Genomic DNA, 18040 nt, shown 5'->3' on the forward strand with positions numbered 1-18040 from the left:
TGATTTGCATTTCTTTTATGGCTAGGGAGGTTGAGCATTTCTTCATGTGTCTATTGGCCATCCTTCTTTCTTCTTCAGAGAAGTCTCTCTTTAAGTCTTTTGCCCACTTATTTATTGGGCAGGTGTTTCTTTGAGGATTTGTTGTTGGGGGATTTAAATTTTTGAGTTCCAATATATTTTAGATATGAGACCCTTGTCCGTTGTATGGCTAGTGAAGATCTTCTCCCAATCCGTCGGCTTTCTATTGATCTTGCTAGCAAATAGCAATATAGTTTTATTTTGTGAATATGATAATTATAAAATAACTATATTACTATGAAACTTAGTTTTTTATTCTTTTGCTATTAGTGTTTGAAGTCAGGTCCTAGGCTCAGTCCTGAGCTTTTTTGCTCAAGGCTAATGCTCTACTGCTTGAGTCACAGCTCCACTTCTGGTTTTACTGATTAGCTAGATATCAGTTTCATGGAGTTCCCTGCTCAGATCTTAGCCCCTTGAGGGCTAGAATTAATGGCATGACCCACTGGCTTTTTAAAATAGGATATGTTGGATATTTTTCCCACAACTATACATAAAAAAATTATCTAAGTTTTATAATTCACTTAAATGTATGTGAAGTACACCACAGTGTTAAATGTGCCACTTTCATGAATTTTTAAAAATGTGTATATTTACAGTTGTATACAGATATCTATGTATCAATGTATGTTATCTATCTATCTACAAATATATTCCTAGGATGTGTATATATTTTATACAATACAAAGGATATTGAAATAGAAAACATATACCTAGGAGTCAGAAGAAACAGCCCAATTTTTCCCAAGTATTTGGTTGTTAGTAGAGCATTATTAAGTGCTGTTAGGTCACTACTAATATTAATGATGATCTCTTATTGTGGCATCCCTTTTAGTATTTATTTTTTCTTTAAGTAAACTAAGATATTGGGGGCCAAGGTAATTTGACTCCCTAGTTGACAGTTGTATGGCCCTTGTCTGAAGTCCTGATAACCTTGTGTGGAGAACTGTCCACCAAGCATCTATCTGGATTGCCCTTAAGCCAGCATGTTTGTTTTGAACAATTCATGGATTCCTTGCAGAAGCTACATAGCAACTACGGCTACTTGCTGCTGATGCACAATTAGGCTCCAGGAGGCATTTCATATCAGTGGAGACAGTGGAAGCCAGATCCTTTTTTGCCATATAAAGCCATTTTCTTTCTCTTAGGCCAGAGAGGGATCACTTCTCCTACTGGCCCCCTACAGGCCTGAGATTGGTGCATACACCCTTGCTACATCCCACTTTCTGGTTATAATAGCAGGTTCTGTTCACTTTCTGAATCAGCTGGGTGATAACTTTCTGTGCTGTCTGTCCACTGAGTTGTAACAGCTGGCCAAATTAAAGGCTTTTCTTGAATAGGTTTTTTTTTTTTCTTCTTCTGATCTTTGTCATTAGTAGAGTGGGCTGAGCTGGTAGCATGAAGAGCAGATGGCAGAAGCTGCAGTGGAGTCATAGCAGTGTTGGATGCAGTGGCAATGGCTATAAAACCAGTAACAAGGAAAGAGTGACTGAAGAGCTTCAGAGAGTGACCAAGGCAGAAATGACTAAGAGCAGAGACCACTATAAGGGAAGTAGAGAGAAGAAGAAAGAGAAGGTGTACAGCCAAAGCTGAAGAATGAAAATGGGTTGTCCAGAAAAACTGTGTAATGTGAGCACTCGGAGCCTTCCAGAGAGCTGCCAAGTCATAAGGGCCAAATGTCTGAGAAACCTTCAAGCTGAGAGCTGTAGATGTAGTAGTAGTAGGATCTGAGAATCCCAACATATAAGGCCTGTTCAGGAGCTCTAACACTAGCAGTCATTATGTGCTACTGCTTCTCTTTACTGCTGAAAGTAAGTTTGTAATATATCCTGGTCTAGTGCTGTTTAAAGTCTAGAGCAATGAGCTTCCAACCTGTGTCCCTCAAGCTATAAGTCTGTGCCTTCTAAAGCATAAAGCAGTAGTGCATTAAGCTGCAAGCCCTAGGTCTGCCATTGCAGCCTCTAGAACTTGAGTGCTCAAGGGCTCAAGACTGCCAACAACAGAAGAGTTTCCACTTGCTGACTTGCAATTTTGTCCAGGTAGAGCAAAAGTACTCCAGCCTGCTAACTGGTAGTCACCTTGTGAAGTTAATACTTTTATTATCATTGTACAAATAAGCACATGAAACAAACAGGATTTATTTATTGTTTTTGTTTGTTTTGCATGCTGGGGAGCTTGAACTCAGGCCTTAGCTCTTGCTAGGCATTTTTTTTTGCTCATGGCTGGTACACTACCACTTGAGCCACACCTCTAGCGTTTACTTTTTGCCAGTTAATTGGAAATTCGTCTCATGGATTAGTGTGCTAGAGCTGATGTCAAACTATTATCCTCAGACCTCAGCCTCTTGAGTTATCTAGGATAATAGGTAAGAGCCATCAGTAACTGCCTATATATATAATTTTATTTTCAGAGGATTCATTATGGATTTCCAGGCTGACCTGGAAATCACCGTGTAGCCCAAGCTGGTCTTGAATTTGAGATTCTCCTGCCTAAGCCTTCTTAGCAGTGGATTATAGGCATTGAACACTGTGCCCAGCCCAAGATTTAGTTTGTCCAATATTTTGTATCTGAATCAAACTAGGAGACAGAAACCATATAATAGTTTAAACAGGAATAGTTTAATATACAGATTGTTAAAACAGAGATAAGAGAGTAATTACATAAAGATGGGGAAAGAACTTAAAGTGTGTCCTAGAACAGAGGGAGAATACCCAAAGAAAGATAGATTTGGAACTGGGTTTAGACCTTATAGAATAGGGGTTGTTGCAGTCCACTATGTGGCCAGAAAACCTGGATTATCCAGGCTAGTACTGGTCAAGACTAGTTATGTTCAGGACTAATCCTGTGGTACGTGGGTGAGTTTGTGCTGGTAGGTAGGCACAGAAGAGATCTAGACAGCATGAAGTAAACCTTGTTTTTTTTCGTTTGTTTTTTGTCAGCTATGGGGCCTGAACTCTGGGCCTGTGCTCTGTCCCTCAGCTCTTCAGCTTAAGGGTAGGGCTGTACCACTTGAGCCATAGTGCCATTTCCAGATTTTTCTGTTCTGAGGAATTGAACCCAGGGCCTTATGCATGCAAGGCAAGCACTCTACAACCCTTGTTTGTATAGAATGAAGATTCAGTTTTTGGCTTATATCTATCATCATGGAACACTTTATATGTGATCTGTTGGACCAAGGGTATTAAGATCAATGATAAGGTACATATCCTCAATCATGACCTGAACAAAACATGTGGTTGCTGAATCCTAGAAAAAGCTGCACCCTCCAGGCACTTAGCAGTGGAGCGAGATTACCAGGTAGGACAAATGAGACGAAACTGTACTCTACCGAAACCTGTCTAGCCAGCTACATTTCCTACTACAGTGTGTCTCCAGTGCCCTCTACTGACAAATTTACTGTTGTGCCACCTGGCAAAGGAAATAATTTAGTACTGAGACTTGCAGTGTACACCTGTAATCCCAGTACTGAGGAGGTTGAGGCAGGGTTGTGAGTTCAAGGTCAGCCTGGGCTCTATAGTAAGACCCTGGCCTCCATTCTCATATCCTCCACGAAAGATGAAAAAGGGGATTGTACCTGCTTTCACTGTATTTGATGTCGGTATAATTTGTGGAGGGGAAGGGGAAAAACAAGTCATTTAAATAAGGATACAGGTGGACCCGTTGTAACAATGTACAAGTTGTCATGTTGAAAACGAACTTTACAACTTTGGTGTGGGGTGTGGGGAGGCTGGGAAGGGATGGGAAGGGGAAACAAAGGAGGAGGCTACAATGCTTGATAAGAAATGTACTCATTATCTTGCCCATGTAATTGTAACCTCTCTGTATGGTATTTTCACAATAAAAAATAAATAAAAATTTTAAAAAAGGGGGATTGTATACATCTTTGTAGATCAAGTGACAAAGGGAGAATTTGCAGTTGGTGGATCCATTGCAACAATGAGATGTACTAGTTGTTGTGTGAAAAAATGAACTTTACAACTTTGGTGGGTGGGGGAGGATTGAGTTGGGGGGTGGAGGGAGGAGGGGAAAGGATGGGAAGGGGAAACAAAGGAGGAGACTACAATGCTTGATAAGAAATGTACTCATTATCTTGCCCATGTAATTGTAACCCCTATGTACAGTATTTTCACAATAAAAAATAATAATAAAAAAGAAAAGGATTAAAGTGATGGCTAGTATAGTTATAACATAGTCTAACTCCTATACATTATACTCTATTTTTCTGTCTTTTGTGTAGTCTATTCTTACCTATTTATATTACATATAAATAATAAACATCTAAATACACACTTTAATTTTATTCTGTTCCATTGGTGTATTTGTCTTTTTTGTACCCAGGCTACACTTTTAGTTATTAGTAGTTTTGAATAAAAAATGGTGTTTTGTTGTTTGTTTTTCTTTTTTAAAAAATTGAGACATGGTCTTGCTTCATAACTCACGTTGGTCTAGAATGCAGTATGTTGCCTAGGCTGTCCTAGAACTCATGATCTTTCTGCTTCAACATTCTAACTGCTGTGACTACTACGTGTGCTACTACACTAGGTTAAGACCTCTTAATTTTTCTTTCAAAGTTGTCCCTTTTTCCCCATTGAATAAGTTTGTCATGTGTGATAGAAATCCTTTTGAAGATTAATAAATTTTAATTTAAATAAATTGTAAATAATCTTGTTGAACCTGTTATTTGGCACTAATAATTGACAATGCTTTCGCCTTTATCTCACTAAAAATAAAAGATCTCTAGGATAGAATTACAAGACCATTAAGTTTTCTATAAATAAGAAAATTTGATCGATAGTAATAATATCACCTCAAATTAGTTTTAGGGAAAAGCACGATATATTTAGGAAATTGTGTTGTGAGGCAGTGTATATAGTAGGAAATATTTGATTAAATTCTTGCCTCATCCTTTGGAAAAATACTGAAAAGTAAAGATATGTAGTATAAAATACTGCTTGTAGACTATAAAACTGTCAGCACCTAAATATCCATGAATGAATGGTTAAATAAATTGCTTTCTAGTCATTTTATTAGCTACCTTGTGGCATTAAAAATAGCATTTAAAACTCAATTTTTGCTGCTGTAACATGGGGCAAAATGAACATACACACATATTCTTTTCTGGAGGCTACTAGACATTCATATACTTTGAAAGTGAAAACATTTCTAAGAGGTTTTAAATTTGTTTTTTTGAATGAAAATTTGAAGGGGGCTGGGAAGGTGTCTCAGTGGTAGAGCGCTTGCCTTGTATGCCTGAGGCCCTGGGTTCAATTCCTCAGCACCACATAAGCAAAAAAGAAAAAAGCCAGAAGTGGCGCTGTGGCTCAAGTGGTAGAGCGCTAGCCTTGAGCTGCAGAGCTGAGGGACAGCGCCCAGGCCCAGAGTTCAGGCCCCACAACCGGACCCCCCCCCACCCCCCAAAAAAAGAAAATTTGAAGGTATTTTTTTATTTCTTTTTCTGACAATTTATTTCTAGGAATCAAGAACCCAGTCTCAGTTGCAAACAGACTGTTGTGTGAAGGACAGAAGGGCAAGCTTTCAGCTGGAAGAATTCCTCCCTGGTAACCACTTTGCTCATCTTGACTTTTCTTGTGTCTTTGGTCTTTGGTGCATGCAGTGTTTGAAAGTTGTTCAATCCACAGAAGACTATGGCTGTTGGGTGTGCGCCAGCAGTAGCATGCCTTTGAGAATAAGACATACTTTCTTCTGTGATCTTGGAACATTTTGTACATTTGATAAACTTCCAGATGGAATAGAATCTTGTGGATTAAAGCCTAGGAGGTCAGAGTTAAGTTTTAGCTTTGTAGTTGATTCTTGAGAAGATTTTGCTGTTGCTGGTTGCCCAATTGGGATTATGTTACTGCTAAATTTTAAAAGTATCTTACATGTTGGAGTCCAACTGAAGTAATTGATTTGAAACATTTCTCAGAATAAAAGCACATTGAACATTGTAAATAATCTTGTTGAACCTGTTATTTGGCACTAGTAATTTACAATGTTGTCCTTTATCTCACTAAAAATAAGAGATCTCTAGGATAGAATTGCAAGACCATAAGTTTTCTAAATATAAGAAAATTTGATCGATAGTAATAATGTCATCTCAAAGTAGTTTTAGTGAAAAGCATGATATATTAAGTAAATTGTGTTGAGACAGTGGACTATATAGTGGGAAATATTTGAATAAATTCTTGCTTCTTCCTTCGGAAAAATACTGAAAAGTAAAGATATGTAGTATAAAATATTGCTTGTAGATTATTAAACTGTAAGCACCTAAATATCCATGAATGAATGGTTAAATAAATTGCTTTCTAGTCATCTTATTAGATACCTTATGGCATTAAAAATAGAGTACATTTGCATATAACATGGATTAATATTAATATAAATTTGCTCCAGCTGCCATGATAGAATACCTTATGTTGAGTGGCTTTAACAGTAGACATTTATATCTCACAGACCTAGAGGTTGGGAAGTTCTAGCCTATTTGGTTTCTGGTAAGGGCTTTTTTTCTTGTCTTGCAGATGGCTGCCTTCTTGCTGTGTCCTCACATTGGAAGTATGATGGGGGAGAGGTTGCATAAGACAGAGATGGAGAGGAAAGGGAGGGATAGGCTATCCTCAATTACTGCGATTTTATCAGGATATAACCCCATTATAAGTTAAGGAACATCTTGTAGTAGTTCTACAGATCACTGATGATTTGTTTGCTTTTTAAATTCCTTTTGTTTCATTTTGAAGTTTCTATTGCTATGGTTTAAATTTTAACTAATTATTTTTCTGCAATATCTATAGTTACTTGCAAATCATATCCAGTTTATTTTTTATTTCTGACATTTTTGTCTTTATTTCCAGAAGTTTGGTTTGCATTTTTTAAAAAGTGTGCTTCAAACTGGAGGTGTGGCTCAGTATGGTAGCGTGATTGTGTAGGCAAGCACAAGTCCCTGAGTTCAAACCCCAGTGTCACCAAAAGTGACTGACAATAAAAAGGCTTACTTATCTTTTAAAAAAGGCTTACATATATATTTTTAAATATGGCTAATCTGCCAGCTTATGAGTGAAGTTACAACTTTTTTTAATTTTTAATTTATTTTTTAAATTTTAGGCCTGCAGATATAGCTCAGTCGTAGAGGTCTTACCAAACATGTAGAAGGCCTGGGCTCGATTCCTAGTACTGCAAAAATGGAAATGAAACACAAAAATAATTGCTTACCATTTTATAATGATTGTTATTTCTAGGATGTTCTGGCTGATTTACTCATTGTATATTTCATTTTTCTGATTTTTGTGTGCTTAGTAATTTTTATTACATTTCAGATACGGTATATTTTACCTTTTGGAATACTGTATAGTTTTTATTGTAATGACTATGTTCTTGAAGTAGATATGGCTGTTATTTAAAAACAGTTGGGATCTTTCTGAACTTGCTTTAAATTTTGTCACACGAGGTTAGTGAGGTAATGCAACTGGAAGGAGGATTTTTTTTTTTCTAGCTTCCAGAACTCTTTATTTTGACAACTCCTGGTTCTATTTGAACATGGGGGCTATTTTCTTTAGAACTGTCAAGTTATTTGTTTTGGATGATTTTCTTTTATGTATGTTCTGAACTCCACTTAACTGAAGAGTAGAAGAGTTCTCTGTGCATATCTCTCAGGTCCTCTTTCTAAGCAGCTCTCTTTTCTCTGGTACTTATTCCTGTGAATTCTGGTCACTGTGGCTTCTCTGATTGCCCAGGTTTGGCCAACCCAGACACTGCTGGGATCCTGTGGAATGATCTAGAAACTCTCTTAGTAATGAACCCAATTATTTCAGTAAGGCAAGATTTATATTGTTTCCTTTTTCTCAAAGATGACTGTCCTCTGATGTTTAATGTCTAAAACTGCTTTTTAAAAAGTATATATTTTCTTTGTTGTTTTTCTCATTGGTTCTATTACTCCATGATGTTCAGAAGTCAAAATTTCTCACATACTTGGAAGTTTGCTATATAAATGTGATAGTTGAAAAACAAAGAAAGAAAGAAGCAAGCAAACAAACAAAGGCTGGGTGCAGTGGCTCACAGTTGTAATCCCAGATATTCAAGAAGCAGAGAAGCCATCCTGAGGTAGAAGTTACTCCTAACCAATAAGCTAGTTGAGACATTTTTTTTGAAAATTTCTGTACAAGGAATTAGAGGAATTTAGTGAAATTAAGGAATAATAGTAAGAGTTTTTATTATTTAATGTTACACTTCATATATTGCAAGTGCATCACAAACTTTATTATTTATGTCTTATATGGCTGTAAGCTTTAAATAATCATAGCCTAATTTGTCTTTTAAAAATTTTATTGGGATAAGAAATTAATAGGAATTAGTTTTTAAATTAAAAATATTGTTATTTTCTTCTACATGTAATACACTTTAATGATGGAGTCCCTGAGAATTCTGGAGATATATTGAATCACTGAATTGCACATTTATAGTGATACAGAAACAAGGTTCTTTGAAAATGGATTGTCCATAATGCACACTCCTACTTTTATCCAAATAGCCTGTTCCATGTGTTTTGCTTTGCAGGCACTTGCAACAGTATTCAAGAGATTTTTTGTTTTTCTTTTGCTAGTCCTAGGGCTTGAACTCATGGCCTGGGAACTGCTCCTGAGCTTCTTACTCAAGGCTAGCACTCTTAACACTTGAGTCTTAGAGCCTCTTCTGGCTTTTTCTGTTTATGTGGTAATGAGGAATCAAACCCAGGGCTTCACACATGCTAGGCAAGCACTCTACCACTGAGCCACATTCCCAGTTCTCAAGAGTTTGTTATGCCACTTCAGGGTTGGTCTTAGCAGAATTTTGTTGATTTGCTTAAAACATGTTAGACCTAATTTAATGTAAAATTTAAGATAAAAATAACACAAGGAAAATACTGTCCTTTAATGTAGGAAATGTGAAGTATTTTGTTAAATAAAAATCTATTATCTTGAAAAATGTTTGTTGTGCTTTAGGCATTGTCCTAGCTTAAGATTTATTCATCCCCTCTCCCTCATGAGATTATTTCGACCCCCTTACAGCAAGAGCTTCTTGGAATGATTTTCTAAGAGGTTAGAATGAAGTACCACGGAGGCAAGAAGAATACGAGATGAACTAGGGAGAGGATGAGAATCAGATCAATTTGCGAGCTTTTAGATTTCTGGTAAAGAGTAATCATGACATGAAATTTTATGAGTTTGAGGAAAAAGATTGCCATTATTATTGAAGGGTGGTGAGAATGATGAAAATAGTGATATTGTTCAAGATCCATAGTACTCATAAACTGAAAAAAGGTTTCTCTTTGAAGAGTCAGAAGAAGGCTTGAGAAAATTTTAAGTTGGTATTGAATTTAGTTTTGGAGAAAGTGGTTTTTAAAAAATGATTTTTAGTATAATTTTTAGCAACAATGTGTGCTAAAATGATATTAAAAGTTATATGACATTTTGTGTTGATAACTGTTAGACAATTTTAGACAATATTTTTTGTAGTAAGAAAAGATCATACATTTAGTGTGTTTATAATATACTTAAATGACATCCAAATATTTGCCTTTCTGTGAAAGACTAAAATATTTAAAAATTTTCATAGTTAGATTGTATAAAATTAATTTTATTTATAATTATATTTATGAATGATGAAGTGAGGAAAAAATAAAAGAGAATATTAGGTAAAATGTCAGATTCCAGATATGAGGATTACATTTAAATGACTAATCAATGCTGAGAATATAAGAAAGATGCATCTTCAAACTCTTTTATCTTGATCATTGAGTCTACTTTTTTGGCATCTTTTACATCTTCACATTAAGAGAAGTTTATTATTTTAATCAAGTTTTTTCCTAGAAGAACAAATGACTAACAATGCTACCAGAACAACTCAGATCTACATGTTCCTATTTTAGGAACATTAGGATTTTATATGGTAGATTTTTTTTCTAAATTTTTTATTGTTATTATAAGATTATGTACAAAGGGGTTGCAATTATAATAGGTCAGGTACAGTTCTTTTCGGACAATGTCACTCCTTCCTTCACTCTCTTCCAGTTTTTCCTTCCATTTTTGATTTATTTTTTTGCAGTAGATAACTTATATATAATTAAGAAATTGTTTTGAGGAGCAGTACTGTGGTTTGAACTTAGGGCCTTGTACTTTCTGGACAAGTATTCTACCACATGAGCCATGCCTCTAGCTAGGAAAAACTTTTCTATTTTCGGAATATTTTAGAGTTTTTTTTTTAAATTGAGGCTTGCAGAAATAAAGTTATTTATTCTCTCTCTCTCTGTGCGTGTGTGTGTGTGTGTATGTGTGTGTGTGTGTGCACATGTGTGTGCCAGTCCTAGGGCAGGCTTGAATTTAGGTCCTGAATGCTTTCCCTAAGCTTTTTCACTTAATTCTGGTGGTCTACTAATTGAGCCACAGCTTCACTTCTGGCTTTTTAGGTGGTTAATTGGAGATAAGAGTCTTACGGACTTTGTTGTTCAGGCTTTGAACCAGGATCCTCAGAACTCAGTCTCCTGAGTAGCTAGGATCATAGGCGTGAGACACTTGTGTCCAGCTAAGCCAACAGGCTTTCTCTACTCTACCTTTTCAATGCTTTTTCTGTTCCTACATTTATGTTTATTAAAAACACAAATTATTGGAACTAAACGTTTTGTTTCTCATTGGAACCATTATATTTCTGAATGTCTGCCTATATTTTTATTTTGCCAGTTTGTTACTGGTCTTATTGATAGTTAGATCATAAGACATTTAATATGCATTACTCTTGAGTTTTTAGTGTTTGAATGATTAGAATAACAGAAACAAAAATAGTAAAAACTCACAAGCAGGCACAAATTCAAGGAATCCATTACTAGCTGGCTGAAATCTTTTTAAGTAGCTGGCAATGGAAGAAGATTAATGATTGATTATTATAATCACTGCTTACCATTAATATGTGCTTCAAGTTACTTAGGAAACAGGTTGTTAATTATCCCTTATGAAATATGAGTGTTTCATAGTATGCCATATTGTTATATTAAAACTTCTAGTTTAGGGCTTTAACTTTGCTTTTGATATATATACCATAGTACTTATTCACAATAGTAAAAATGACTCAGAGGGTTATGCATATATTCTTGTTGCACTGAAGCTTAAAAATATAAGCATATATTCTTATGTTGGAGTATGCATACATATTGATATATGTACATCTTACTTTGAATGGATTCAGTTATTCTATTCAGCAAGAACTCTGTATTTGAAGCAGTTCACTTTACCTTAGCCTCACCCTGATTAAATAGATCTTGTGTAATAAATTCAGAATCCTATTGATGTAAGATAAATCTTGACATATTCCTCTGGGAGGTCAACTATTTTTGCTTTCTATTGTATTTTTTTCCAAATTTTATTCGACAAATATTATAAGGAAAATTTCAAATAAAATCTGAGCATGTAGCCATCTTATTTTGAGCTAACTCTAGAATTATATCTCTATGTAAGATTTCTTTCAGATGCTATATGATCTTACTTGTATTACTTTACTGACTATGTAGAAGGTGACCCTGTTCATTTTTAAAAGAATAATTATTTCTGTTGTTAGCTTTTTAGTTGGAGAAGGTGCCTACAGATGGGCAGTGGATCACGGGATTCCCTCTTGCCCTCCTAACATCATGACCACCAGTGAGTAAAAACTTCAGACATTAAGTTCTATGAAATACACACTTGAAATTCTTATGTTGTATCTTTTATGGCCCATATAATACAATATTTGAGAAATATTCTTGAGTCTTTTGTTGCTTTTTATTCCTTTATAGAAGTATTATTAAACTTGTTCCATTTTAACTTGTGAAAGGGCTAACTATACTTTGTTACTATGGATGTTATGTAGTGATATGAACATAGTACATTGTAGGTTCAAATAAATGTAACTCGGCAGAGATTTTACTATCTGCACAACAGTATATATCACAATCTTTAAATTTGTTCTGCTTCTAGTAACATGCTATTGGAGATATAGATGACAATTTATGTAGAAGAATGCTCAATGAACATTATATATATATATATATATATATATATATATATATATATATATATTCTTTTTATTGTGAAATCAATGAACATTATTAAGAATAAGTAATCCCAAACCAGGACAGTGACTCAAGTTTGTAATCCTGGTGAGATCCAGAGAATCATGGTCTGAGGCTAGACTGAACTGAAGTCCAAGTGTTCATCTCCAAAATGACCAGCCAGAAGCAGGATTGGGGGTATGGCTCAAGTGGTAAATAGCTTGCCAAGAAAGCAAGCTGAGCAGATATGGAACCCTGTATTCAAACCCTAATATTGGCCAAAACAAACAAACACGTATAAATATCTTGAGGATTTTTGGTAAATCATCATAAATTTTTATAATGAAATGTTACAAAGTAACTATAAATTCTTGTCAAGACTTATGTCTGATAATGATTAAATTTAATGATTTTTTTTAAAAAAGATGTAACTCCTCTGAACATTTAAAATATTATTTCTCCTCTGAACATCTAAAATATTATCTATCAAAAACTAATCCCAGGAAATGGAAACATTTTATTTTGTTGGAATTTTGGGTGGTGTTTTCTTTCTTTCTTTCTTTCTTTTTCTGCGAGACCCTTACCTTCAGTATCTGTAGCTGAATAAAAAAAGTCATCCCAGCTTAAGTGGCATAAATGACATTTGATTGCTCATAATTTTCTAAAGTGGTCTTGGCATTCTCCTAGTAATTTTTCTGCTGTTCTTGTTGGTGGTCTACACAGCTTGATAGAACAATAAAGATCATTTGACTTTTTTTTTTTTGTTTGTTTGTTGTAAGGCTTGAACGTGGGGTCAGGGCGCTGTCCCGGAGCTTTTTTGCTCAAGGCCAGTGCTCTACAACTAGAGCCACAGAGCCATATCTGGCTTTTCTGGTGCTTAGTCGGAGATAGGAGTCCTACAGACTTTCCTGCCCAGATTGGCAGGTGGTTCACACCATCCTCAGATCTCAGCCTCTTGATTAGCTACATTACAGATGTGACCCACTGACACCTGGCCTACTTACTGCTTTTTAAGTGAAAGTTTATTACCAGAGTAATTTGAGTCTACCTTAATCAAATGGAAGAGTGAATCATTAAATCTAAGAAACCAAGCTATATTAAAAGATATAAGCTATGATTTTATTTCATTGGTCCCACAAATATTGTAGCTGAATATTGCAACATAGGGGAGTTGGAAAGAAGTGTGTGTGTGTGTGTGTGTGTGTGTGTATGTGTAAAAGAGTATTATAAATTCTCAGTCCTATTACTATTTCTGCCCTAAAATGTTTCTAGTGCATTTTATGCATCAGGCAAAAAAAAATATCAAGCTATCTTCCAGGCCCCCCCCCCCCCCCCCAAGCACCTCCTCCCCCTCTCCCCTGCCTCGGTCCACCCTTACTAGATCTGTGGCTTAGCTGTCATCCCTGGACTTGACCTCACTTTTACCTTGGGGATTCCCTTTGCCTCTCTCCAGTATCATATTCTTGGTTTCATGAAGCTTGTGTGTTTCTCTTTCTTGTTTTATTCCCTATTTGTTATACATGAGACTGGAAATTATTTTCCCTTAAGTTTTTGAAGAAAGTCTTCTCTTTCCAGTTTTGCAAGGCTCTCAGTTCTTGTGTACTTTGTCTCTGGAAGGAAGCTCTTAATTCCTATGTTTTGCTTATTGCATGAATTATCTTCCTGTGCTTTTTTTTTTCTTTCCTTTCATTCTTTATGCTGGTACTCTTTTTTTTTTTTTGGAAAATCATGTGCTTTAGTTTGGGGGAAATAAAGCAAGATTTGGGAAGTAATTTTGTTCTCCATATTTTGTTTTTCTAATTGCTATTATTTTACAAATATTTAATTTTGGTTTTAAAATATTTAATTTCTGGAGCTCCATCACTGATTATCTTTTTTTTAAGCTGGCATCCTGGGAAGTGTCTTGTGGCTCAAGTGGCCAAGTGTCAGCCTGAGCAAAGGCCAAGGAAGAGCAGGAGTGCCTAAGTTCAAACCCTAGTACCAGCATGTGCTCTGAGATGTACGTGTACGTGCACACACATGCATACAAATTTTGTTTGAACTCTAGGCCTGGGCATTGTTCCTGAGCTCTTTTTGCTCAAGCCTTGCACTCTACCACTTTGAGCTACAGTGTCACTTCTGGGTTTCTGGTGGTTAATTGGAAATAAAAGTATCACAGACTTTTCTGTCTAGGCTGGCTTTGAACTGTGATGCTCAGATCTTAGCCTCCTGAGTTGCTAGGATTACAAGCGTGAGCCATCAGCCACCCAGTTTAGCATACAATTCTTAAGTCAAGAGCACAGTATTTTTACTTATTTTTATTAGGTACTGCGGTTTGTTGTTTGTTCTCACCTGCTGATTCTGCATTCTTTTTATTTTGTTGTGGACTCTAATGTACATTGACAAATTTTCTTCACAATCTAGTGGCCATCTGTTTTCATATTTATAAGTAAGGCACTTAAAAGCCATTGTCAAGCTTTCTGTGAACTCTATGTGTTTTTCTGTTGGAGGACTCTCTTAGGTGTGTTTCTCCACTTAAAATTTTCTGTCTATCCGGCTGCCCATCTCTGGCTGGGTAATAGCCATTATTCTATTGACATAAGAAGCAAAATATGTGGAAAACTAATCTTCCTTTCCTTTGTTCCTTCCTTTTCTCTCTCCCTCTTGCATGCTAGTAAGCCCTCTCTTCTGTATTACACATTTAGCTCCTTATATTTCTTTTTCAGACTTTTATGTAAACTTCTCTTTTCAGTAGGGCACCTAATACCTGTCATCAGTGATTGCCTGATATTAACTAAATTTTGGCCTGATCCATTCTCTAGATTAAACTTCATTTTTTTTTTCTCCTGCAAGCATGAATTGAGGATTGGGCATAGATATTCCTCATTCATAGTTTCTACAAGATTTTCTTTTTTTAAGTCCACTCTCATTTTCAGAGCTACAAGATGTCATCTCTTTCAAACAATTTTTAGGTTTATTTGGCAGGAATTTGTGGTATTTTGTATAATAGATAGTAGGGTTCATTTCTTTTCTGCTTAATTAATTACTATTTATCAATTCATTATTTTATTTTCTAAGATTGTGCCTATATTGCTCTTATCATCAGTATCATCCTAAGTTTGCATTCTCTACATACGACTCTTTTTTCCTCTTAATTTCTTTTTGGCAGGGTTTTATTAGGTTATGGAGATAAACTCATATATTTATTCTCAATTCCTTTAGAGCATTTATATAAAAGATGTATGATGGTTATGACTAGATTTTACAGAATGACTTTTTCCCCCCATTGGGCTTGGACTCAGGGTCTGGGTGGTGCTGCTCCTGAGCTCTTTTATTCAAGGCTAGAACTTTACCACTTTGAATCACAGCACCACTTCCAGTTTTCTGGTGGTTAATTGGAGATTCACAGACTTTCTTGCCAGGGCTGCTGGGCTACACATGATCTTTAGATCATAGCCTTCTGAGCAACTGGTGCCCAGCGACAAAGATATTTTTGATGATTCATTTTTTAAATTAACAAATATAATATAGATAATCTTATGAGTTAATTAACCAATCAAAAAGACATGTTCCCTGAATAAATAAGGTATTTGAAGTGATATATAAATCTGCTTTTTGCAAAAACAAATGGTAATAACCTTTTAGGAAATTGAAATGAAAAATTACAACTATTACATAGATGAAAGGAATATAAAAAGAAATGCCTATGTTAGGCCACTTATCTAATCCTCAATAAAAATTAGTTTGTATTTTGGTTAGTGATATATTTTATACTAGATTATCTTTTGGAGGGAGTATAATGTACAGACTTTTCAGTTAAGAACTCCAAAATATTTTAGAATGTCCTGAAATTTATCCTAAATAAGTTGATCAGACTTGCAAGATTTTTTGTAGAATTATTTTACATTTAATTCATTTATACTTGATATTTTATTCCTTCATTCAGATTTGTATTTCTGATGCAGAACATTCCTATTACTGAAAAATTTGATGACAATACCATTGCTTTTGGTCTGAAATTTCCAATTTACTTTAACAGTTCTGATAGTGTAGGTTTGTGTTCTCACAGGCTCTTGTCATTCTCTGAAAAAGTGCCTCATTTTGCCTGCTTTTTTTCTTTCTTTCTCTCTTTCTCTTTCTTTTCTTTTCTTTTGTTGGTTGTGGGGTCTGAATTCTGGGCCTAGGCACTGTCCCTCATCTCTTCAGCCCAAGGCTAGTGCTCTACCACTTGAGCCACAGCGCCACTTCTGGCCTTTTCTACTTTATGGTGTTGAGGAATCAAACCTAGGGCCTCATGCATGCAAAGCAAGCACTCTACCACTGAGCCTCCTTCCCAGCCCCTTCTTTTTTTTTCTTTTGTGTTGAAACCTGGTTTATAAGCAGAGCCTTACTTGCTCTCAGATGATGTTCTACCATGTGAGCTATGGACATGGAGTCTGACAGACTTTTCTTCTTGAGTGGGCTTTGAACTGTGGCCCTTGAAGTCTCAGTCTCCTCAGTTGCTAGGATGATAGGTATATGTTAACAATGCCCAGCTTATTTTGTGTCTAGTTTTAAGATAACATTTTTGCTGGATATAGAATTCTACAGGGGTAGATTTTTCTCGGTTAGAACATTTTTTCTGCCATTTTTTTAAAACATAAAATATCTAACATAACTTTTGCCATCTTAGACATTTTAAAGTGTGTCATTCATTTGTATGAGGTGTATTCACAGTGTTATGCAACCACTAGCCATTTTCACATCTTCAGTTTTTGTCATCTCATATAAAAACTGTTTAAAGAAAATAAATGAATCATAAAGAACTGATTGATAAAATTATGGAGATTGATGAATCTCAAGATCTGTAAGGTCATTCAACAAGCTGGAGACAGAGTCACCTATAATCTCATCCTGAAGACAGACATCCCCAATATTTAGGAAAAGCTGATGTTTCTGTATGAAAGCAGGGAAAAGTAGATGTTTTAGTTTAAAGTCATTTAGGCAGGAAAAATTTTTCCTTTACTGACAGGCACAACTCTGTTGGGGAAAGTAATATGCTTTTGTAACATGCAATCTTGTTTAAGAAATACTCACTGCAACAGTTCCAATGTTTAACTAATATCTGGATACCCCATGGCCCAATCAAGTTAACGATCTTACTTTGTATAATTTTTTGTTGAATTTTCTTCAAATTTACCCATCTTTTCTTCTTGTGTCCAATATATTAATTTTGTGTAAACATCTTTTAAAAGTATAGTATTAATCCTTTGTAAAAGTCTTAAAACCATTGCATTTTATCTGGCCTGTGGTCCTAGCTATTCAGGAGGCTAAAGATTGAAGGTTGAAGCCAGTCTAGGAGGGAAAGTCCATTACATTCTTATCTCCAATTATCTAACAAAAGCTTAGTAGTGGAGCTGTGGCTCAAGTGTTAAGAGTGTTAGCTTTGAGTAAAATAGCTCAAGTATAGCACCCAGGCCCTGAATTCATTGTCTCTGTCTCCCACACAAAATATAGCATTTGTGTTTTTGATTCTGTTTTCCTTTTTCTTTTCTTACAGTTTTCATGTTACCTTAAAATTCCCCATGTCTTACCCATTATACACATTTAAACATTTGTTTTTCTTATTTTAAAATTCTGTATCACAGTTTCTTGTTTTGCTGTGTGCTGTATATAATTTTTTAGACCACAAACTACAGTGTTGTAGATGATAATGTCTTTGAGGTTATATATTTATTTTTCTTTGAAGAATATTGAGATTTGTTATAGCATATAATTAAATTATTTGCAGATCATCTTTTTTGTTACAGCTTGTTTTGAGGTTTTGTTAAAGGAGGCATATGTACTTTTCTCTTAGTCATAGGGTTTCAGCCTACCCTGCTGAAATTGGGGATTTCTTGGTTTTCACTGGAAGATTCAAACTTTATCCTATGATTTTTTTTTTTTTTTTTTTTTTTTTTT

At 35.3% G+C, this 18040-nt stretch overlaps 1 protein-coding gene across 2 annotated transcripts in view; it reads left to right on the plus strand.

Annotated features, from left to right (window-relative positions):
* Nucleotides 1–18040, plus strand: part of Tasp1 (taspase, threonine aspartase, 1) — a 227822-nt gene that overhangs the window by 40871 nt on the left and 168911 nt on the right. For both annotated transcript variants that reach the window (XM_013010937.1, XM_013010938.1), the window contains 2 exons: nucleotides 5549–5633; nucleotides 11653–11732. In XM_013010937.1, coding sequence (XP_012866391.1) covers nucleotides 5549–5633; nucleotides 11653–11732 — 165 coding nt within the window. The remainder of the gene's footprint in view (nucleotides 1–5548; nucleotides 5634–11652; nucleotides 11733–18040) is intronic.

Source organism: Dipodomys ordii, unplaced genomic scaffold (genome assembly GCF_000151885.1).
Source record: "Dipodomys ordii isolate 6190 unplaced genomic scaffold, Dord_2.0 Scaffold13, whole genome shotgun sequence".
NCBI classification, from domain to species: domain Eukaryota; kingdom Metazoa; phylum Chordata; class Mammalia; order Rodentia; family Heteromyidae; genus Dipodomys; species Dipodomys ordii.